General features: G+C 37.3%; 1 protein-coding gene across 1 annotated transcript in view; it reads left to right on the forward strand.

Annotated features, from left to right (window-relative positions):
* The window catches only part of DDX10 (DEAD-box helicase 10), a 300470-nt gene that overhangs the window by 28234 nt on the left and 251361 nt on the right, over window positions 1-20875 (forward strand). The window contains exons 7-8 of the mRNA XM_027772832.1: window positions 9008-9134; window positions 13284-13446. Of these exons, the coding sequence (XP_027628633.1) occupies window positions 9008-9134; window positions 13284-13446 (290 nt within the window). The remainder of the gene's footprint in view (window positions 1-9007; window positions 9135-13283; window positions 13447-20875) is intronic.

The raw sequence follows: 20875 nt of genomic DNA on the forward strand, positions 1-20875 counted from the left end.
ATAGCAAAAACCTCTCAAAAAAAAAAAAAAAAGTACAGAGCATAGTAAAACATCAGTTTAAATTAGTCAAATTTGGGTTATGCCCTTAAATGTGAGAATATTCTAAGCACTTATCAAATGTGGTCTGTGGAATAAAAACATTTTCCCATACCTGTTAACAGGTATCTTTATTTTAAAATTTGCCACAGGGTGTGTGTGTACTTGCGGGAGACAGAAGGGTGGTAGTGAGAAAGCACCTGCTGTGGTCAGTGGTCACACTGCAATCCATTCCCCTCTATTTCTTTCTCCTGTTGGGATTATGAGCACATTGACTGTGTGTTTCCCAAGTCATCGGATCTGGGACTGGAATCACTCAGTGGGCTATGTCGGATTCGGCCACCTTACCCACCACTCCATGGATGGAACCACTCACCAACTACCATTCAATAAATGAGGGAGAGGGGTCGAGTTCTTAGATACATACTTAGCAAATGTAGAAAACTGAACAGTTTGCTTCAGAAGTTCTTAAAACTTCTAATATTTTCATGGACGTTGTGATTTTCCAAAGCCATCATAGGTGGCTTGCTACGTTTGCCAAAATTATTTAGGTACAAAATCATTCTCTTTAGCAGTAGGACTAATGTGCTGTGGAACGCATTTATTTAATATAATTTTTCTCGGTTTCACTGTGTGAAAAAAGGAACATATTTTCTATAAATGGGAACTTTGCCCATTATCTCAAGAAATGTGTCTGTGTTCTTTCTAGCGATATAGTCTAAAATTTCTTCATATTTTTAGATTATGCAACTAATGAAACTACCTTTATTTACAATTTTCTACACGTGATAATATAGGACATTACTATTTATCCATTAGGATGGGATGTTTTTATACGTCCATGGTATGTTCTTGATTAAAGGTTGATCGCCTTTTAGTTAAAAAAAAAAAAGTGCATTAATATTAAACAAAAATATCTTGTGTATAAAATTATTCCAGCAGCTGTTACTTTGTCTTGGTTTCACTAAACCCTGGAGAATAAAGTATGTGTGATTATGTGATAGTTGAAAGCATGTGTGTGTTATATGCAAATCATTGAGGAAAATATGTCTTAAATGGTATTTTGATTTAACAGCTGAAAGTAGGTATATGTTAGGTAGGAATTATTATAGACCATAGTTATACTTCCAGAAGAAATGTTTCCCGATGAATGTAAGTTGGATTAAGTATTGAACATCAATATGGATGTTACTGTACTATTATATTGATCTTTTCATTTCTTCTTGTAAAATGTTAGTATAAAAACAAATAATTTGGAAATGGGATATAAATTGAATTATTATGTTGGGAAGTCTTTGTATGAAAAGTCTTGATATTTAGACTGACCTTGACCTAATCCAGTGGATGTCTAAGATTACAGAAGAGCTTGAAAGGCCCTGCTTTGGTGGCACTGGTGGTAGGGTACCTCTGAGTAATATTGTACCACATGGGAGGGCCTGGGTTCTGATCCTGGGTTGACCTGAACATGCTGGGCACGCTTGTGATCCTGGCTGGCTGGAAGGGTTGCAGTATAGGGTCTTTCTCTTTAAAAACATGAAAGAAAATAAGAAACTTAAAAACAGAAGAGCCTGGGAAGAGGCCAGAATCTATGCTTCCAGTTGATCCAAAGGGATCTGCTTACAGGAACTTGAGTACTGGTAGCTTTTGGCTATCAAGAACTTGGGAATAGAATTAAAAGAGGTATTTCAGACATAGCTTCATTGACTTACTATTGATTCCTTAAAGTTTGTGAGGAGGCTTTTTTTTTTTTTTTTTTGAGAGGTTCTTGCTATAGGGCTTGCGCTTGCCAGAAAGACAGAGACAGAGAGATAGAAAGCAAGAAATCATGCCCCCCGGGGGGACGGCCAGGCTGCAATCCCTTCTCCTGCATTGTCCTTCCAGGGTCTTGGGCACGCATGCATGCACGCACGCACATGTGCCCAGCGTGAGTTTAAGCCACCGGGTCTGGGACTCGAACCATGGTCGGCTACGTAGGAGTTCAGTGACATAGCCATTACGCTAACTGCTGGTCCCCGTTTTTGATTTCTTTAAAATCATTTTTGCTGTTTGCCTCCTGTTTATTTTCATAATTCATTAGAAATGAATTTTTCAATTATTAGATGCTTTCTAAAAACTTACAACTTAAATGAGTTAATGTCATGTCATATTGTCCCTATCTCAAATTTATATACATAACAGAGTTGTTTTTTTTCTGTAAATAATTTTTGGGAAAAAAAAAGGAATGCAAAGACTTTGATTTCATTTCTCAAAATTTTTTTTAATTGTTAGAGGGCATTTGCACTCTTCAGAGAGAGGGAGATGGAGAGTGGAGAAAGCACTCACTAGTGGGGTGTGATCATACTGAAATCCCCTCTCCATTTCACCACCTTTGCAGGATTTTGGGCATACATGCACCCCCAAATTTTTAAGCCAATAGGGCCAAGATTTGACGCATGTCCCACCATGTGGGATTTTACTCTCCATGCACAGTGGTTACTAAACTTCAGGGCTGCTCTCACAATGATACTTGAAATACAGTCTATTACTTGTAAAAATGTGTCTTCTGGAAAAATTTATAAGGCTGATACAGAGCGACATAATTTAAAAAACTGTTATGTAATAACAGTTGCAGTTGTTTGTGTTTTCAGGTTTTCTAGAAGTGCAATATAAAAGATAATGCCTTAGGAATTTTGTCTGATACCATTATTCTCTTTTAACTGCTTACCAATTTGACCCTTCCACATTGATTTTTAGGTCTGTCTTGATTCTCAGTATATCTTTATCTGGTATAATTGCTTTTAAACTTACCTAATTATTATTTAGGTCTTTTCTTCTGTTATATCTTTATTGTCAAGTATTTTAATTCCACACATATTTTAAGGCCCATAAGCTACTGTTTGAAACGTGCGTATTTAGATTTACATATTCTTACGTTGTCATGCTTCCATTTGATTTTTTTTAAAAAAGAATTATTTAACTTTTTTGATTTGACCAGAGAGGGACAGAGCAAGCAAGAGAGAGAGAGAGCTAGAGAGAAATTAAAGTGGGAAAGCAGGCTGCCAGGTCTGCAACTTGAACCACAGTTGGCTACGTGGGAGTCCAGCGCCACTAACCACCACACCACCTGCTGGCCTCCCATTTGATAATTTTTCTTTTGTGCAGAGAACTTCTTTTAGTCCATATTAGTTTTAAAAAAAAAGTTTTTTCTGAAAATCTTTTTTTGTCTTTTACTTATTTATTTTGCTATAGGGTGTGTGTACTCACCTGAAAGACAGAGAAAGAGAGGGAAAGTGAGATATCACCCACCAGGGGAATGGCCAGGCTGAAGGTCCTTTTCTTTTCTGGATTTTGAGCACACATGCACATGTCCTGGCATGTTTTCAAGCCACCAGTTCTGGGACTTGAACTGTGTCAGATATAGCTACCTAAACCTCCATGCTACCTGCTGGCTCCTCGTCATCAGTTTTGGAGGCAAGTTCTTTCACCTTCTTTGAAATCATTTTTTTTTTTTTTTTTAACTTGAAGATGGATGTGCTCGCTGGAGAGAGAGGGTAAAAGTGAGAAATGTACTGTCATGAGGGATGGTCACACCAAGGTCCTTTTTTCCATGCTCCTTTCTGTTTTCAGGCCACCAGGTCTGGGACTTGAACCTCAAAGTTGGCCATTTGGGATCCAGACTTCAACCACCATGCCACCAGTGGCCCCCAAATTATCTTTCTGTTGTACTCTGGATTACTTTATTCCTGTTCTTTTATTCCTTTGAACATAATATTTTTTTAAAAAGAACTATTTTATTTAACTTTTATTTGACCAGAGAGGGACAGAGTAAGAGAGGGAAAGTGAGAAAGCAAGGTGTGGGACTTAAACTGCAGTCGTGTGGGAGTCAATTGCCTCAACCACCACACCACCTGCCAGCCCCCAATTTTTTTTTTTTCCAGTAAGATTTTCTCTTTGGTTTTAACAAAATCACAAATGATCATTTTCTTTATTTTTCCTTATTTTTTTTTCCTGGCAGGCAAATGTCATAAGGGTAGGTTATCTTGATCTGTTCTATCCTGGCAATTAGATTTAGGGGCTGTTCTCTTTCTTGTTTGGCCCAAGACGTGGGAGGATAGTCCTGACTCGTAGGAATTAGCCCTTTTCAAGGTCTCGATATAAAGTCTGAGGTGTTTACCAGAGTACCTCCGCCTTGGTAGCTTTGAACTTTGTAGCATTGTGAGACAGCCAGAATCTCAGTTCTTTTTCTTTTTCTTTTTGGAGACGTTTTTGCTGTAGGGCATGTGCCTCTCCAGTAAGAGAGAGAGAGAGAGAGAGAGAGAGAGAAAGAATTCACCCCCTGGGGGGATGGCCATGCCACAATCCCTTCTCCTCTATTCTCTCGGGATCTTGGGCATGCACATGCACCTGGTGTGAGTTTAAGTCACCAGGTCTGGGACTCAAACCATGGTCGACTACAGGGGAGTTTAGCGACATAGCCATTACGCTAACTGCTGGTCCCTCTCAGTTTTTTTTCCATTTTTTTTTTTTTTTTTTTGCTTTGTTTTTCCCTATTTTGTGCATGTTCTGTTTAAGAGTTGATACATTCCTTAAGGGTAAATTATAATAATTATTTTAGATTCCCTCTTCCTTCTCTCTGGGAGCTGGAACTGACATATTTAGGCTTAAGGTTGTCACATGTGTCTCCTGTTTTAGAATCAGCAAATGCTTTGGGTGAAAAGTGAGGCTATGATGAAGCTTGTCTGAGGGCATTTCACACCTCAAATAAGTACATATACATAGCAAGTCCTTTAGCACTTCAAGTCTGGCTCCTGAGGTACTTTCTGAAGCCTCCAGTCTTGTTTGTTTTGCTTTATATATAATCCAGCTTTTGTGGTTGGTTTCTAGGTCAAAGGATGACTCTGATACAAGCAGCTCCTTTAACGCAGAAGCCAGTAACCTTTTAACCTTTGAACTTGAGCATCTTATGATGGTCATTGCTAACTTAATTATTTCATTAGGGCTTGTAAATTATGAATTATAATTCCATCATTTCTCCTTTGGCTGAAATACTTTTATATCATATAGCCTTATTATGTGAGCTCTGTGATAATGTGAGGTATGATTCTTGCAGAAGAGCCTGAATACTAGAATATATGCTTTTTCTTTGTCAGCTTTTAGACTGAATTTATTTCCCAGTGTTTTCCGAAGATGAGCTGTGTTTTAGTTTTTTGGTATTACAGTGAACTCAGATTTAATGATAATTAATAAGTTAATGATGAGCTATGTTTATTTAACTTACAGGCTTAAATATTGATATCTTTCAACCAGTAAAAATTATTACATTTAACTAGTCAAATTGTCTTGTCCCAAACTGGGCTAGTAGGAGATGCTTCAAGCTGTTACCTGGATCCTTTGACTCATCTCAGTAGTCTTTGAACTTCTTGTTATCTGGTGGTCTAGGCGCTTTTGTTTATTTCCAGCTTTTAATAAAATCCTTTTAGTATGATAAGTTACTTAAAGACCATAGTCTAAGTGCCATTAACTAGGTTTAGACTTTCCAGGGACAGACTTTTCTCTCTCTCTTTTTTTTTTTTTTTTTAGTTTGCTATAGGGTATATGTGCTCTCTGGAGCAAGAAATGGAGAAATCGCCCCCGAGGGGGAGTGGCCTTGCTTCAGTCTCTTCTCCATTCTCCTCCTGGGATCTTGGCTACGTATGTACATGCTCCTGGTGTGATTGTCAAGCCACTGGGTCTGTGACTCGAACCACAAGTGGCCATGTGGAAGTCAGCAATGTAACTGGTATGCCATCTACTGGCCCCAGACTTCCTTTTTTAAAGAGAAATCACATCATGAGTTGATGGTGCTACTTACAAATCTAATTTAGGATTATAGGGTTTAGTGAACCTTTTTCTTTTTTTAAATATGTATCTCTTTTCTCATACTAAACCTCCTCATTCCTAAAGACTTACTTGTCTCATGTAGCAGTTCTTTATCTACAAGAGTTTCAGGATAATCCGTATTATTACTAATGTTATGATTACTTACGAAGTTTGCTTTACATTTCCTTTTTAGAAATCCCAGTAAAGATGCAATAATCCAATTCCTTTAAAATGATTCCTTTATATCATAAAGCCATCAAGTCAGTACTCATTTGTTTCATTTTGCTTTTGTGCAAAATTTTATTTTATTCAGTTCCCTGTATCTCCCTCTGGGTGACCTATTTATTTTTAAAGTCTTAATTACAGCCTCTCCTGTTATCAACACCCCCTCCTGTTATCAGCACCCTCCACTAGGGTGGCACATTTGCTAAAATTGACGAATTTACATTGCTGTGTCTTTATCACCTGAAGCCTGGTGCTTACAGGTCTACACTTGGTGTTTTATATCCTGTGGATTTGAATAAATGTATAAGATAGACTCACCAGTATAGTATGCTACAGTATTTCACTGCCCTCAAATCCTCTGCTGTTTTTTCATCCTTCCTTCTTTCTTCACCCCTGGTAACTACTAATCTTATCTTTTTCCAGATTGTTACATTGGAATTATAAAATCTGTAGCTTTTCAGATTGGCTTCTTTTACTTAGTAATATGCATATTTATTTTTAGCATTTTATTTTTGAATAATATTCCATCTTCTGGATGCAACTTTTCCATTCACCATTGTCTTCTAGTTTTACTTCTAAATAAAGCTGCTATAAACATTTGTTTGCAAGTTTTTATGTGGGCATATGTTTTCAACTCCTTGGGGTAAATACCAAGGAGTATGATTGTTAGACCAGATGGTAAGAGTATGTTTGCTTTTGTATATTAAAAGAAAAAAAAAAAAAAGCCAAACTGTTTTTCAAAGTGGCGTACCATTTTTCTATTCCTGCCGGCAATGGAATATCAACGTCTTTGCCAGCATTGGGTGTTGTTAATGGTCTAATAGGTGTGTCATGGTATCTGTTTTAATTTGATGTGGAGCATCTTTTTATATGCTTATTTGTCATGTGTGAGTATGGCCTTTGGGGAGATGTCTTTTAGAGTCTGTGACCTACTTTTATTTATAATTTTAATTTTTATAATTAATTTTTTAAAATTGTGAGGCTTGTGTTCTGAGTTTTTTTTAGAGATTTTTGAGATGTGTAAACTTGTCGGAGTGACAGAAAACTAGAAATCACCCCAGGTGGAGGGAGTGGCCACTCCACAGTTTCTTCTCCTTCAGGCTCCTCTCAGGATTTTGGGCCCGCACACACACGTGCCTGGTGTGAATTTTAAGCTGTCAGGTCTGGGACTCAACCTGTGGTTGACTATGTGGGAATCAAGCAATGTAACCATTATTATGCCATCTGCTTGTTTTCTTAATGATTTTAAGAGCTTTTTTAAAAATATATTTTGGGTATAATTCTTTTATCAGATATATCATTTGCAAATATTTTCTCTTATTCTGTGATTTGTCTTAATCTCTTGACAGTGTCTTATATGGATTAGAAATTTTCAATTTTAGAGACCAGTGGGTGGTATAGTGGTTAAAGCACTGGACTCCCATGTGGTTGGCTGTGATTTGACCGAGAGGCTTGAAACTCTGGCTGAGCATGTGTGCGTGTGTGCCCAAAATCCCAAGAGGAGAACGGAGGAGAAGGGATTATGGCATGGCTATTCTCCCAGGGGTGATTTCTTGCTTTTTGTCTTTCTTTCTTGCTCTGTTTCTACAGCAAGTGCATGTACCCTACAGCAGAAACTCTTAAAAAATAATAAGATGAATTTTATTAAAATTGAGAATTTATTATCAATTCTTTTTGCAGTTCAGGCCTTTTTTGCCATATCTAAAACCAGTTGTCTTCTAGTTTTGATTTGTGCCTTTTCTCTCATAATACAAACAGACACATGGATACGTGTATATATGCACGGTGTGTACCTTCACCATGATAAATGATCCCAAACTCTTTGTACTATTCTATGCATATTTCATTATATTTGTTGAGTTTGGATGAGTGTTTATATCTTTCACCTCACCTCCTAATAGGATATAGAACATGATCACCAGCCAGGAAAGTTCTTTCATGCCCCTTCTCATAGTCAATCCTGATTCTACACTTACAGTGTTTGATTGTGCATGTGCACATGTGTATGTGTTTTGGACATATAATCAAGGGGAACTTCAAAAAGTTTATGGAAAAATGGAATTACAGTATGAGTACACAAGGGGTGTTAAAGAAGATAATCTGGATATATCTTTGATTTGATTATTGTATTCTGTATGCATGCTTTAAAAATCATTCTGTAATCCACAAAGATATACATCAATTATATATACACTAGAAATTATAATTAAAGTTTTTTAAAGAAGTTTTTGTCTTAGGGTGCGTGCACTGACCAGAGAGAGACTGAGACAGTGAAACGGAAAGTGAGAAATCACCCCTCCAGAGGGAATGGCCACACCTCAGCCCCTTCTGCCAAGATCTTGGACACACACGCACATGCACTCAGTGTGTTTCAAGCTACTGGGTCTGGGACTTGAACTGTAGTTGGGCATGTGTGAGTCTATCAGTGTAACCACTATGCTACCTGTGGGCCCCCTGATGAAGGTTTTTAAAAAATTCGCAGAAAGATGGAATTAAATACTAGTTTCTTGGGGGAATATTCAGAAAGTTGACATAAAATTTGTATTATGAAAAATAATATGCATGGATTTCAATTTTTTTTTCATATCAGAAAAACATATTTGTACTTTTTCATGAGCTTTTTGAAGTCACCTGCTATTTTGGTGTAAAACATTTTGCTATCTCTGTGAAGTTCTTTTATAATTGACATTTTCAGTGAACTTTTAGCTTGTCAAAGGGATTTTGAATGTATTTTAGTTATGCACTGAATGTATTTCCCAAGGGACAAATAAAGTGTGTTTTTTTGGGGGGGGCACAGCATATGTGTGTGGAAAATTTGAGAAATATCCCTCTAATAGAATTTTGGTCTGGATTTCAGAGTTACCAGTATGACATATTTTTAATGTTTTTCTCCCCTGAATTCCACAAGCACTCCTGCCACTTTGGAACAGAACTACATAGTTTGTGAACTGCAGCAAAAAATAAGTGTGCTGTATTCCTTTTTGAAAAGCCATCTGAAGAAGAAGAGTATTGTATTTTTCTCAAGTTGTAAAGAGGTACTGTTTTTCCTTTTGAACTTGTTCATGCTGAATTATCTCTTCTGAATAGCAAGATAGAAACATTATCTTGTATAGATATACAGTGCTAGGGGTGGTGAGGGATTTGTAAATATTGAGAATCCTATGCCTTTGTCCTGAAAGAAACTGTGAATGAGTTAAGTTTCCTAACAAGAGAAAAAGGCCATTTATCTTCCCGCACATACAGGGAAACTCACCTATGTATTTATCATGCTACGCTCCATGAGGGCAGAAACTATGTCTGTCTTCAGTATTGTACTAGATGATGACAATCTTGTAAATACAATAGTACTCAATAAACACTGGTAGAATAAACAGTGACTAGCTAGGCTAAGCACGTATCTTCATAATCTGGTACCCCATCTGTCCTTCACGAATATGGATCTGAATGTGCTGTTCATTTCTGTGCCTTTGTTCAGGCTGATCTCTATATGGAATGCCCTCCCTGCACATTAATACTGGGGAAATATTTTGTGTCTTTAAGGTTAAGCCCAGTTGTTATACATAAAAGTGCTTTTTTGACACTCCCCACCTTTTTTTAGAATCACCTCTATTCTGTTTATTTTGTTAATGAACATTTTTAATTTTTTTAAAGAATTTTAAAATTTAACTTTATTCATTTGTTTTATTGTAATTTGACCAGAGAGAGAAAGAGAAAGATAGTGAGAAAAAGCAGGCTGCCAGGACTGGGACTTGAACCGTGGTCAGCCATGTGTGAGTCCAACACCCTTAACCACTTTGCCACCTGCTGGGCCCAACTTTTTTTTTTTTTTTTTTAATTATGATTTCAGGTTTACATATAATTGATATGTATCTCCGTGGGCCACAGTTTAGTCTTTTTTAAGGTTTTGTCATAGGGTACATGTGCTCGCCAGAGAGAAAGAGAGCCAGAGAGAGGGAGACAGACAAGGCAGTAAGAGGAAAACTAAGAAATCACTCCTGAGGGCGGATGACCATGCCACAATTCCCTCTTCATTCTCTTCTTGGGGTTTTGGGCATGCATGCACACACACATGCCTGGTGTGATTTTCAAGTTGCCAGGTCCCAGACTTGAACCACAGTCGGTCATGTTGTAGTCCAGTGCCTAAACCACCATGCCACCTTGTGGCCCCCACAGCATGTTTTTTTTTATGGAATGAATATATATCTATACATATATATACACACACATACATAGACATAGACATATATATATATACACACACATATATATAAATAAAATCAATATAAAGGATATACAGAAATTTCTTAAAACTGGCTGTGTTCTAGGACTTAGGAATTTAGAGATGTATAAGAACTTTTCTCCCTTAAGAATGGGGACCAGGGTGATTTTTGTGTACCTTGTTTCTTCTGTATTTCAGATTCCTGATGATGTATAATTGTTGGTGTTTAGTAGATCAGTTCTCAATTTGTAGTTTTTACAATAGTATAGAATGATAAATATTGGGACCAGCAGTTAGCGTAATGGCGATGTCGCTGGACTCCCATGTAGTCAACTGCGGTTTGTGTCCTGGACCCGGTGGCTTAAAACTCACGCCGGGCATGTGTGTGTGCGTGCCCAAGATCCCGAGAGGAGAATGGAGGAGAAGGGATTGCGGCGTGGCCATCCCCCCTGGGGGTTGATTTCTCGCTTTCTGTCTCTCTGTCTCTCTCTATCTGTCTGGCGAGCACATGCACCCTATAGCAAAAACCTCTCCAAAAACAACAAAAAAAGAATGATAAATATCTTCATGAGCTCCTCTGTAGCTTGTAGGAAGATAAGAGGTGCTCCGTTTCTACCTTTTGGGGAAAAAAACACTGAACTCTGTTATTTTACCATGTAAAGAATGACTTCAGATTTTTCTAGGACCTATTTTATGTTTTCAGAACTTTCCTAAAGAAGGAATGGCTTTGGAATATCAGAAACAGTACTAGGACGTAATTTTATGGGTTCTGTTTGAAGTTTTTGCTCTGTAATATTATGCTTTCTTCTGGCCACTGTGTTTGAAGTGTCCTTGCTTCTGTGACAACCCTGGTGTGTGCTGCAGCCCCATTCTCTCGTTTGCACAAAGCCTTTGCTACCACAAATATCCTCTCTCCCTTGTGTTTTCTTTTTACCCTCATTCTTTATTACTGCCCATATTAAAAGTGAAAAACAAATACCATATCCCTTTCTAGTCAGTGCCTCTTGTCTCTGTTCTTCACAGCAAACTTCTAAAGACTTACCTGTTACGTGAATCACTTTCTCATCTTCTGTTCTCTCCTCAACCCTCCACTGAAACAGCCCTTAAGAGATAGGACTTTCCAGAGTCAGTGTTTAGTTATCAATCCTATCTTATTTGACCTTTCAGAAGCATTTGATAGAGATGACCATTTCTTCTTTCTTGAAACACTTCTTTAGACTTTTGTGACCCTATACTCATTAAACTCTCCTGCACTCAACTGCTTCTCCCATCTTGCTTTCTGTTTTAAACTTTTCTGTGGCAGATTTTCTCCTTGAGCAGTGCTATTTGGAGTACCTCAGACCTCTCCACTCATCTGCTTTCCTTCTGTGCTCTTCCTACGTAACCTCATCAGCTTGATGGCTTGCAGGTCCACCTGTATACTAACAACTGCCCTGAGTTTTTTTTCGAGTGAGCTTCAGACTATTATATCTACCTGACTACTGAATATTTGCAATTGTGTGTCTAGAAGGCATTTTATATTTAACATGGGAAAAATAATTTGTTAGTTTCTATCCTTAGATCTGCTTCCCCAATTCTTCCCTTTCTCAGTAAATGACTGAATCCTTAATTGTCTTCATCCCATGTTCAGTCTGTTGATAACTCACAAGCTCTGTCATTTCTCATAACTTCCCATGCCACAGAACAGTCTGAACCATGCTTCAATTTCTCTTAGCTTTCTAACTAGCCTTCCAACTTCTTCATTTATTTTCCTCTCCTTGTTATAGCTTGAGTGATCTTTGGACAGTAGAAACTGGACTATGTCGCTGCTTTGCTTAAGACCCCCCCAGTGACTTTCCCCATAAAATTAAACTCCATATTGTAATTATTGCTTAGTACGTGAAGGGTTTAATACAGCCTTATAGCCTCAGGAAATTAAACCTGATGCATAGTTTCATTGTAGGAAATACGAGAATATGAATACGATAACATGATCAATAAAATGTTAAAGCTTAAAACTTAAGATGTAGTTCTGTGGGATCAGGAAATAGAAATTAGAGTTAAAGAAGGAAAAGAAATAAAATTTTTGTTAAAAAGGAGTTTGTTCACCTTTTTTGCTTGGCTGATGGTGGGTAGCAAATTGCTCTGCTGTTTAGAATCTTCTTGACATGTTTATAAGAGAAGTATTTACTTATTTAAATAATCATTTAATTTTATTATCATTTTTAAGTTTGCTATAGGGCATGTGCACTCACCAGAGAGACAGAGACAGACAGACAGAGAGTGAGAGAGAGAGAGAAACTGAGAAAGCAAGCCACCTGGTCTGGAACTTGAACTGTAATTTGCTATGTAGGAGTCTAGTACCTTAACCACCATGCCATCTGCTGGCTCTATAAGTATTTAATTAAATAAATTAAGTTTTATTTAAGAGAAATTTTTGCTCTAGGGCTTGTGTGCTCACTAGAGACAGACAGAAAGTGAGAAATCACATCCCGGGGGAGATAGCCATGTTGCAGTCCCTCCTCCTCTATTCTCCTCTTGGGATCTTGGACACACATGCACACACACCCGGTGTGAGTTTTAAACTGCCAAGTACAGGACTCAAACTGCAGTTGACTGCATTGGGGTTCAGTGACGTAACCATTGCGCCATATGCTAGTCCCAGTATTTATTTTAAAGCTTCATTGTTTGCCAAAATTAGATTCTATGCAATTATTCAAATTTGAAAAAAATTCAGATATCAACTTTAAAATGTAAGAAGAGTTTTTTTTCCCAGAATTATTTTAGGAGATAAGCAAACAAAAATGTTTGAAGACCGCCACTCTAGACTGCATTTCTCTTTCTCTGCATCGTCTTTTTAAGCATGGTTCAGTTAAATTGTTTTAACTGGTGAAGTTTGTACTTTTTAATACATGTTTGCTCTTTATCTTGCAAGCTTTGTTTCTGCCCTCAGAAATATCTAACTCCTTTTTCTGTTAATGCCCAGGTTCAGTATCTGTACCGAGTGTTCTGCCGACTGCGTCCTGGTATTTCTATCCTTGCTCTCCATGGTCGACAGCAGCAGATGAGAAGGATGGAAGTCTATAATGAATTTGTCCGCAAGAGAGCTGCAGTACTTTTTGCTACTGATATCGCAGCCAGGGGTCTGGGTAAGAAAACTTGCTAGGATGAAATTTCTGTGATCATGGGTAAGATATTTTATATTTAAGGTGTATTTTGGGAACTCTAATTGGCTCAAATAATTGGACTTCCTTTTCCTCCTTTTTGTTTTGTAAGAAAAGTCTATGTAAATTGATAGCAGTTGATTGACATCAAGGATGTCAGGGAATATTTCCATAAGATTTGCACCTTCTGTGCTTTTACTATGGATTCATGATAATTAAACCATGGAGTCCTGAGGAGGCTATAAAAATTATCAAAGGAGGATTAAAAGTTTAAAGATATGAAGAGTTCCTGTTTCTTTGAAAATGGGAAATTTGTTGATACTATAACTCTCTTAACAAGAAAAATAAGTGAAGTCACTCTTTTTACCAACCATTCTGATTTTTTAAATTTCAAGATCATCACATTTAATGTATTTAAATTTATTTTCAGAGTCTTTGGGTTAATATGCAGTTTGTTGCTCTGTGTTGCTTTCCATACCTTTCTGAGATAGGTATGGAAATGATTAGAGGGAAAACTAAGTTAGAGGTAGGAACAGTGGATGTAATTTGAATTCTTCAGTCACTTTATTATTTTTGCTTTTTATTGTTAGAAGACATGTGTGCTCTCTGTGCTTTAGAGAAAGAGAGAGAGAGAGAAAGCACTCCAGCACCCCACAATGGAGTATGGTCATGCCACAGTCTTTTTTTTTTTTTTCTTCATTTCTCTACCATTCCAGGATTTTGGGGCCTCATGTGTTTTTCAGGTTGCCAGGGCTGTGATTTGAACTGTGATCAGCCATGTGGGATCTAGATCTCACTGCGTAGTGCTTAACCACTGTCCTATGGGTCTGGCCTTTCAATCACTTTATTTTATTGTATTTGTTAATTATGGCAAATTTTAAACATATACAGAAAGGGTAAGTCTAATATATCCTCATACACGTATTACCCAATTTTAAGAATTAGTTTTTCATGATTCCCCTTTTCCTGCTCCTCTTACATTATTGTAAAGCATATATCTGACATTATATCATTTCATCCATGTGTGACTGGAGAAGTAGCCAAGTCTGCCTATTTTTGAAAAAGAATTATTCATTTAATTTTATTTATTACTAGCGTTTTTTTTTTTGTTTTTTTTTTTTTTTGGTTTTGTTTTGGGTTATGTTTTTAAATTTGACCAAAGAGAGACAAGAGAGAGGTTAAGTGAGAAAGCAAGCCACCATGTCCAGGACTCAAACTGCTGTTGGCCATGTGGGAGTTCAGCACCCTAACCACACACCACCTGCCAGCTCCAAGTCTGTCTATTTTTAAAGCTCTCTATGCTATTTTTTTAAGCTTCACAGCAATTCATCCTTCAACCTCCAACACTATATAGTTTTGAAACATTTTGATTGTGCTTGTTAACTATTTATATCTTTCTGATTTTAAAAATACGTTTATTTGTTGGGAGGGGGAAGGAAAGACAAAGCAACTACCCTCAGCAATCTCACACCATGAACTTACTTCCCCCTGGAGCCTTTTACCCATCCAGGATCATGGGTATGCCTGCAAGCCTAGTGTGCACAGGTTGACCTGGAACCAAACCCTGATCTTCCATGTGGCTGTTAGCATCACAGAGTGTTGCATTGCCATGCCATCACAGTTAGGCCTTTCACAGATTCTTTAATCTAAAACAGTTGAGGTCAATAAAAGCAAAATTAGAACTGAAGTTCACTTTTTTCCTCCTTTTAATTATTTTATGTCATTGGGTGCATGCATGAGAGAGAGAGAGAGAGAGAGAGAGAGAGAGAGAGAGAGAGAGAACGAGCACTCCCCCATCTTATTGCCTGGCCATGCTGCATTCCTTTTTCCTGTAGTTGTCCATCCTGTCAAGATCCTGGGTACACTTGCTTGCCTGGTATGTAAGCAGGCTGGGACTTGGACCCTGGTTGGCCACGTGGGATGTGTGGGTTCTGACTTCACTGTATAGCACTTAATCACTGTGGTATGAGGCCAGCCTCAGAATTTTACTGCTTTTAAAGCCCAGGTTCCTTTTAGAAAAATTACGAAGAAGTTTAAAAAAAAATACACACACACATATATAAAATATGTTCAGAATGAACAGATACTAGTATTTTGTTTTTCTTGTCTTTTTTTGTTAAATCAAATACTGAGTTAGTCCTTTATTATATACTTTCTCTGTCCATTTTGCTCCATTCTTATTTTCTCCAGACATATTCATTGTTATGTATTTGGTATGTATCCTTTTTAATGAAGGGTTCTTTACCTCTAGTCCAAAGAGTAGGTGATAGAATGCAGTGGGTCAGTGGGTCAGTGAACATGGATGGAGAAAACATTGTATGTTTTCATAAACCTTTAACTAAAACTTAGCAGTAGATGTAAGAACAAAGCTTCACTTTTTAGTAATACCTGCGTAGTTGTTACCAAAGTCATAGATACTTACATTTTAGATTAGTTTTACACATACCTTGAAATATTGTCCATACTCAGTATTACTATATCGATATGGTAGTGGTTATTATACCAACAACTAATAAATAATAGATGTTAATATAACTGGTGGTAGATCATAGTTAATGTTTTAGTAGACAAAAATGCACATTATTTTATTAAAAATTCAATAAAAATATATCTGTAGTTAATGTTTTCTCTTTTCTTCCCCATTTCCTTTGTGCATTTAAAACATTCTGGGGCTAGCAGATTGCGTTGTGATTATGTCGCTGGACTCCCACATGGCTGACGACAGTTCCTGTCTCAGACAAGTGGCTTGAAAGTCATGCCGGGCATGTGTGTGTGTGTGTGTGCCCAAGATTCCGGGAGGAGAATGGAGGAAAAGGGATTTCAGTGTGGCTATTCCCTATTGGAGATTGGATTCTCACTTTCCGTTTCACTGTCTCTTTCTGGAAACACAGACACCCTAAGGCAAAAACCTCTTTAAAAAAAAAAAATTACTCCAAGAAAGGGATACATAGACTTCAATTATGGGGGGAAAGTCAAGAGTCTCTTCTAGTTTATTTAAAAGTACTTAATGTAAAAAGAAAAAAAAAGTACTTAATGTAAATGTATTTATAAGCAGTATTTAGAAGTATTTTGGGTATTCTTTTTTCTTTTTTATTTTTTAAATTTTTATTATCATAATCTTTATATTATATTGGATTACATATAACTTTACAGTGTATTACATTGCTTTTTCAAAAGGGAATGCCATGCATGTCAGTCAATACAGAGACATTAATCCCCCCACTTCTCAATATAGTTTTGCCTCTCTATTTGTTCTCTTGCTATCTTTCTCTATCCTCTTCTCTTCACCCCCCCATTCCACACTGTCCTATTCATTGTTATTTCTCGTTTTGCTTGTAAAAATACTTTGCCCATCATGAAATACTTCTCAGACCAATCCAGTTGAGAATACTATACATGTCATCATCAACAGTTAATAACCCCTATCTGTTTCTCACTAACGTCCTGTCTCTCTATTGTTCACTTGCTATCTTTCTCTATCCTCTTCTCTTCACTTACCCCATTCCACACTGTCCTATTCTCATTAAGTACCTTCACTGTGTTTATGTCCTCCGAATTTTTGCTCTCTATTATAGAGTGCGGATAGTCGGTATATATTGAGTGGATACATACAATATCTTTCTTTCATAGCCTGGCTTACTTCACTCAGCAATAGATCCTCCATATCTGACCATTTTCTATCAAATTCCAGGGTCTTGTTATTTTTTATGGCTGAGTAGTATTCCATAGAGTATATATACCACACTTTTCCAATCCATTCATCAGTTTGTGGACATTTAGGTTGGTTCCATGTCTTGGCAATTGTGAATAATGCTGCAATAAACATGGATGTGCAAGCACTTTTCTGACTGAGCGTTCTCCTGTCTTTTGGGTAAATACCCAGAAGTGGGATTGCTGGATCAAATGGTAGTTCTATTTGTAGATCTTTGAGGAACCTCCATATTGTTCTCCACAGTGGTTGAACTAGTTTACATTCCCACCAACAGTGGAGGAGGGTTCCCTTTTCACCACATCCCCGCCAACACTTATCACTTTTTATATTCTTAATCTTTGCCATTCTGACAGGGGTTAGGTGGTATCTCATTGTGGTTTTTATCTGCATTTCCCTTATGATGAGGGATGTCGAGCATTTCCTCATATGCTTTTTGGCTGTTCGTATGTCTTCCTTAGAGAGACTTTTGTTCAGCTCACTTTCCCATCTTTTAATCGGGTTAATCATTTTTTTTCGCATAAGGCACTTGAGTTCCCTATGTATTCTCGTTATCAGTCCCTTGTCTGAGGCATATTTAACAAAAATATTTTCCCATTCTGAGGGTTGTCGGTTCACACTTGTTACTGTGTCCTTTGCTGTGCAGAAACTTCTTAGTCTAATATAGTCCCACTTGTCTATTTTAGGGATTATTGCCTGTGCTTTGGGAGTCTTATTTAAGAAATCTTTGCCTACTCCAATGTCTCCCAGAGTTTCCCAGCATTTTCCACCAGTAGTTTTATTGTTTGGATCTTTGATCCATTTTGCGTTGATTGTTGTTAATGGTGGAAGATGGGGGTTCAGTTTCATCTTTCTGCAGGTGGATATCCAGTTTTTCCAGCACCATTTACTAAAGAGGTTTTCTTTTTCCCAATGGATTGACTGATATCCTTTGTCAAAGATCAGTTGGCTGTAAGCTTTGGGGGTTATTTCTGGGGTCTCTGTTCTCTTCCATTGGTCCACATGTCTGTTTTTATGCCAATACCATGCTGTTTTGGTGACCTCAGCTTTATAGTATATCTTGGGATCAGGGAGTCATATGCCTCCTACTCCATTCTTCTTGTGCAGGATTGCTTTTGCAGTACAAGGTCTTTTATGATTCCAGACAAATTCTATGATTGTCTTTTCTAGATCTGTGAAGAATATTTCTGGTATTTTGATTGGAATTGCATTAAACATGTAGATTAATTTGGGTGGAATTGCCATTTTGATTATGTTAATTCTTCCAATCCAGGAGCATGGGATGTCCTTCCACTTTTTTATGTCACTTTCAATAACTTTTTTAAGATTTTCATAGTTTCCTTAATAAAGGTCTTTGACTTTCTTAGTTAGGTTTATCCCTAGGTATCCTTTATCTTATATTTTAGCATTATTCTATTCTTAATTTTATTTCAGTGTTGTTTTTAAATAAATAATATCGATAGATGCATATGGGATTAAAAATGAATTATAATGGAACATAGCAGGCCCTGCTCTACCCTTTCTCACTCCTTAGAAGCAACTACTTAAAACTTACTACTTATTCTGGTGTTGAGGTTTATATTACTACGTCATCTTATACTTCCATTTTTTTCTTTGTCAAGTTTCAGAATTATCCAAAGGCTTTCTTTTGTTCTTTTTCCAGCAGTCATCCTCCTTTTCCTACCTCCATCATTTCTGTATTGTTGTATTATGACTTTTGGTTAAATAGAATTTTGTGTATTTATATTGTTTTGACTGTAGTTGCTTCTGAGGGAAGTTAGGGTGTTTCCTTTCTTATACCTTTCTCTGAGTTGTTCTTTGTGTTAAGAGTTAATTGTAAAATTTGCTTAGTTTTTTGTGTTTTCATTTCTCATTTTTCTAAGCTATTCCAGTAATTGCCACAATACATAGTTTTCTTTTTAATTTGCCAGAGGATGTGCTTACTCACTGGGGTTGGGGGAAGAAATACTAAGAAACCACCCCCCAGAAGGATTGGTCACGCTGTACTCCCTTCTCCATTTCTCTTTCTTTTGTGATTTTTGAGCACTCATGTTCAGATGTCTACTGTGTTTTTCAAGCTTTTGGGTCCAGGACTCGAACTGCGCAATCAGCCATATGAGATGAGATCCAGCTTCCTTAACTACTATGCCACTGGCTGACCCAACACACACCTAGTTTTTTGAAGGAATTATTTATTTCTAATTTATTGTTATTGTTATTATTACTACTACTACTTAAATTAATCAGAGAGGGTCTGAGAGAGAAAAGGAAAATGAGAAAGCAGGCTGCCAGTTCCAGGACTTGAACTGTGGTCAGCCATGTGGGAGTCCAGCACCTTAACCATCATGCCACCTGCTGGCTCCAGTATACCTAGTGTACTAACAGTTCACACACACTTCTGTTTCTCTTACCTCCAAGACCTCTCTCCTCATGCAGCCTTTTGCCTCTAGCTCTCATCTAGATGTGGTGTTCCATAAGCCATTGATGCACATACTAGGACTTTTCTTTCCAGATGTCTGTAGTCTTCCTTTTGGCCTCCTTCTTCTTTCTTTTTTTGCTTATTCTTTTTCTTCATAGCTTCCTATGAAAGGGGGTGCAGGATAGCCTTTCATTTCTTATAATCCCCTATTCTTGTATAAATTGGTTGCAATAATTTTCTTTCATAATTTTGCAAATATTTTCCATTAGTTGATACTCTGTTGAAGGCATTTGTTTTCCTGATTCCTTTTTTGTAAACTCTTCCCTCCCCCTTTTTTGTTGAATATCCTTAGGATTTCCATTTATTCACAGTACCCTGATTCCTTATGAAAATGTACTGTAGCGTGAGGTCCTACTTATTGTGCTAGCAGTCAGACCACATTTTCAGTCTAGACTACTATTGTTCAATAGAGTGTTCTGTGATTATTGAGACATGCTACATCCGAACTGTCAAATACTATAACTAGTTGCCACATGTGGCTGTTGAACACTAAAAATGTGGAGAATTGAGGAAGGGATGAGATTTTAATTTTTTAATAAATTTGAGGACTAGCCAGTAGCACAGTAGTTAAGGCACTAGATCTCACATGGCCAACTTCATAGTTTGAGTACTGTACCCAGTAGCCTGAAAAACATGTTATGCGTGTTTGCTTGCATGCCCAAAATCTTAAAAGGATGGGGAGAGGGATGAGAAAGGATTGACCATCTTTCATTAGGGATGCTTTTTCTCTTCTTCCACCCTTGTTTCTCTCTGACAAGAGCTTGTGCCCTCTGGCAAAAACAAAAACAACAAAAAAAGTAATTAAAGTTGAATAGCTCCCATATGAACAGTGTAATAGAGACCTGCCTTTTGATTTCAGGAAATTTACCTGTGAATTGCTTCTTGGTGTTTTTGGTTAACAAATATTCCATATTTATGTTATTTGTACTGTTTTCTGAGAGAATTACTGAACTTTGACTGTTTCCTAAACTTTTTGTTGTAATTTTTTTCTTTGATGGGTTCAGTATCTTTTTCTCTCTGAAGACATTAAGTTTTTTTTTTTTTTTTTTCTTTTTTATGCCTTTACTTCCTCTGTATCTGATGTCCTGGGTCTGAAGCCTTTCTGCAGAGTAAGGCTCTTGATTTCATTCAGCTGACCCAAATGTAGAGCGACCAGGAATGGGACTTAAGGTTCCAAGTGCTGCTATAAACACCCCTCCCTGTTTGTAGCACTATATCATGTCCCT

This window comes from Tupaia chinensis, unplaced genomic scaffold (assembly GCF_000334495.1).
Source record: "Tupaia chinensis unplaced genomic scaffold, TupChi_1.0 Scaffold000311_2, whole genome shotgun sequence".
Taxonomy (NCBI): Eukaryota; Metazoa; Chordata; class Mammalia; order Scandentia; family Tupaiidae; genus Tupaia; species Tupaia belangeri.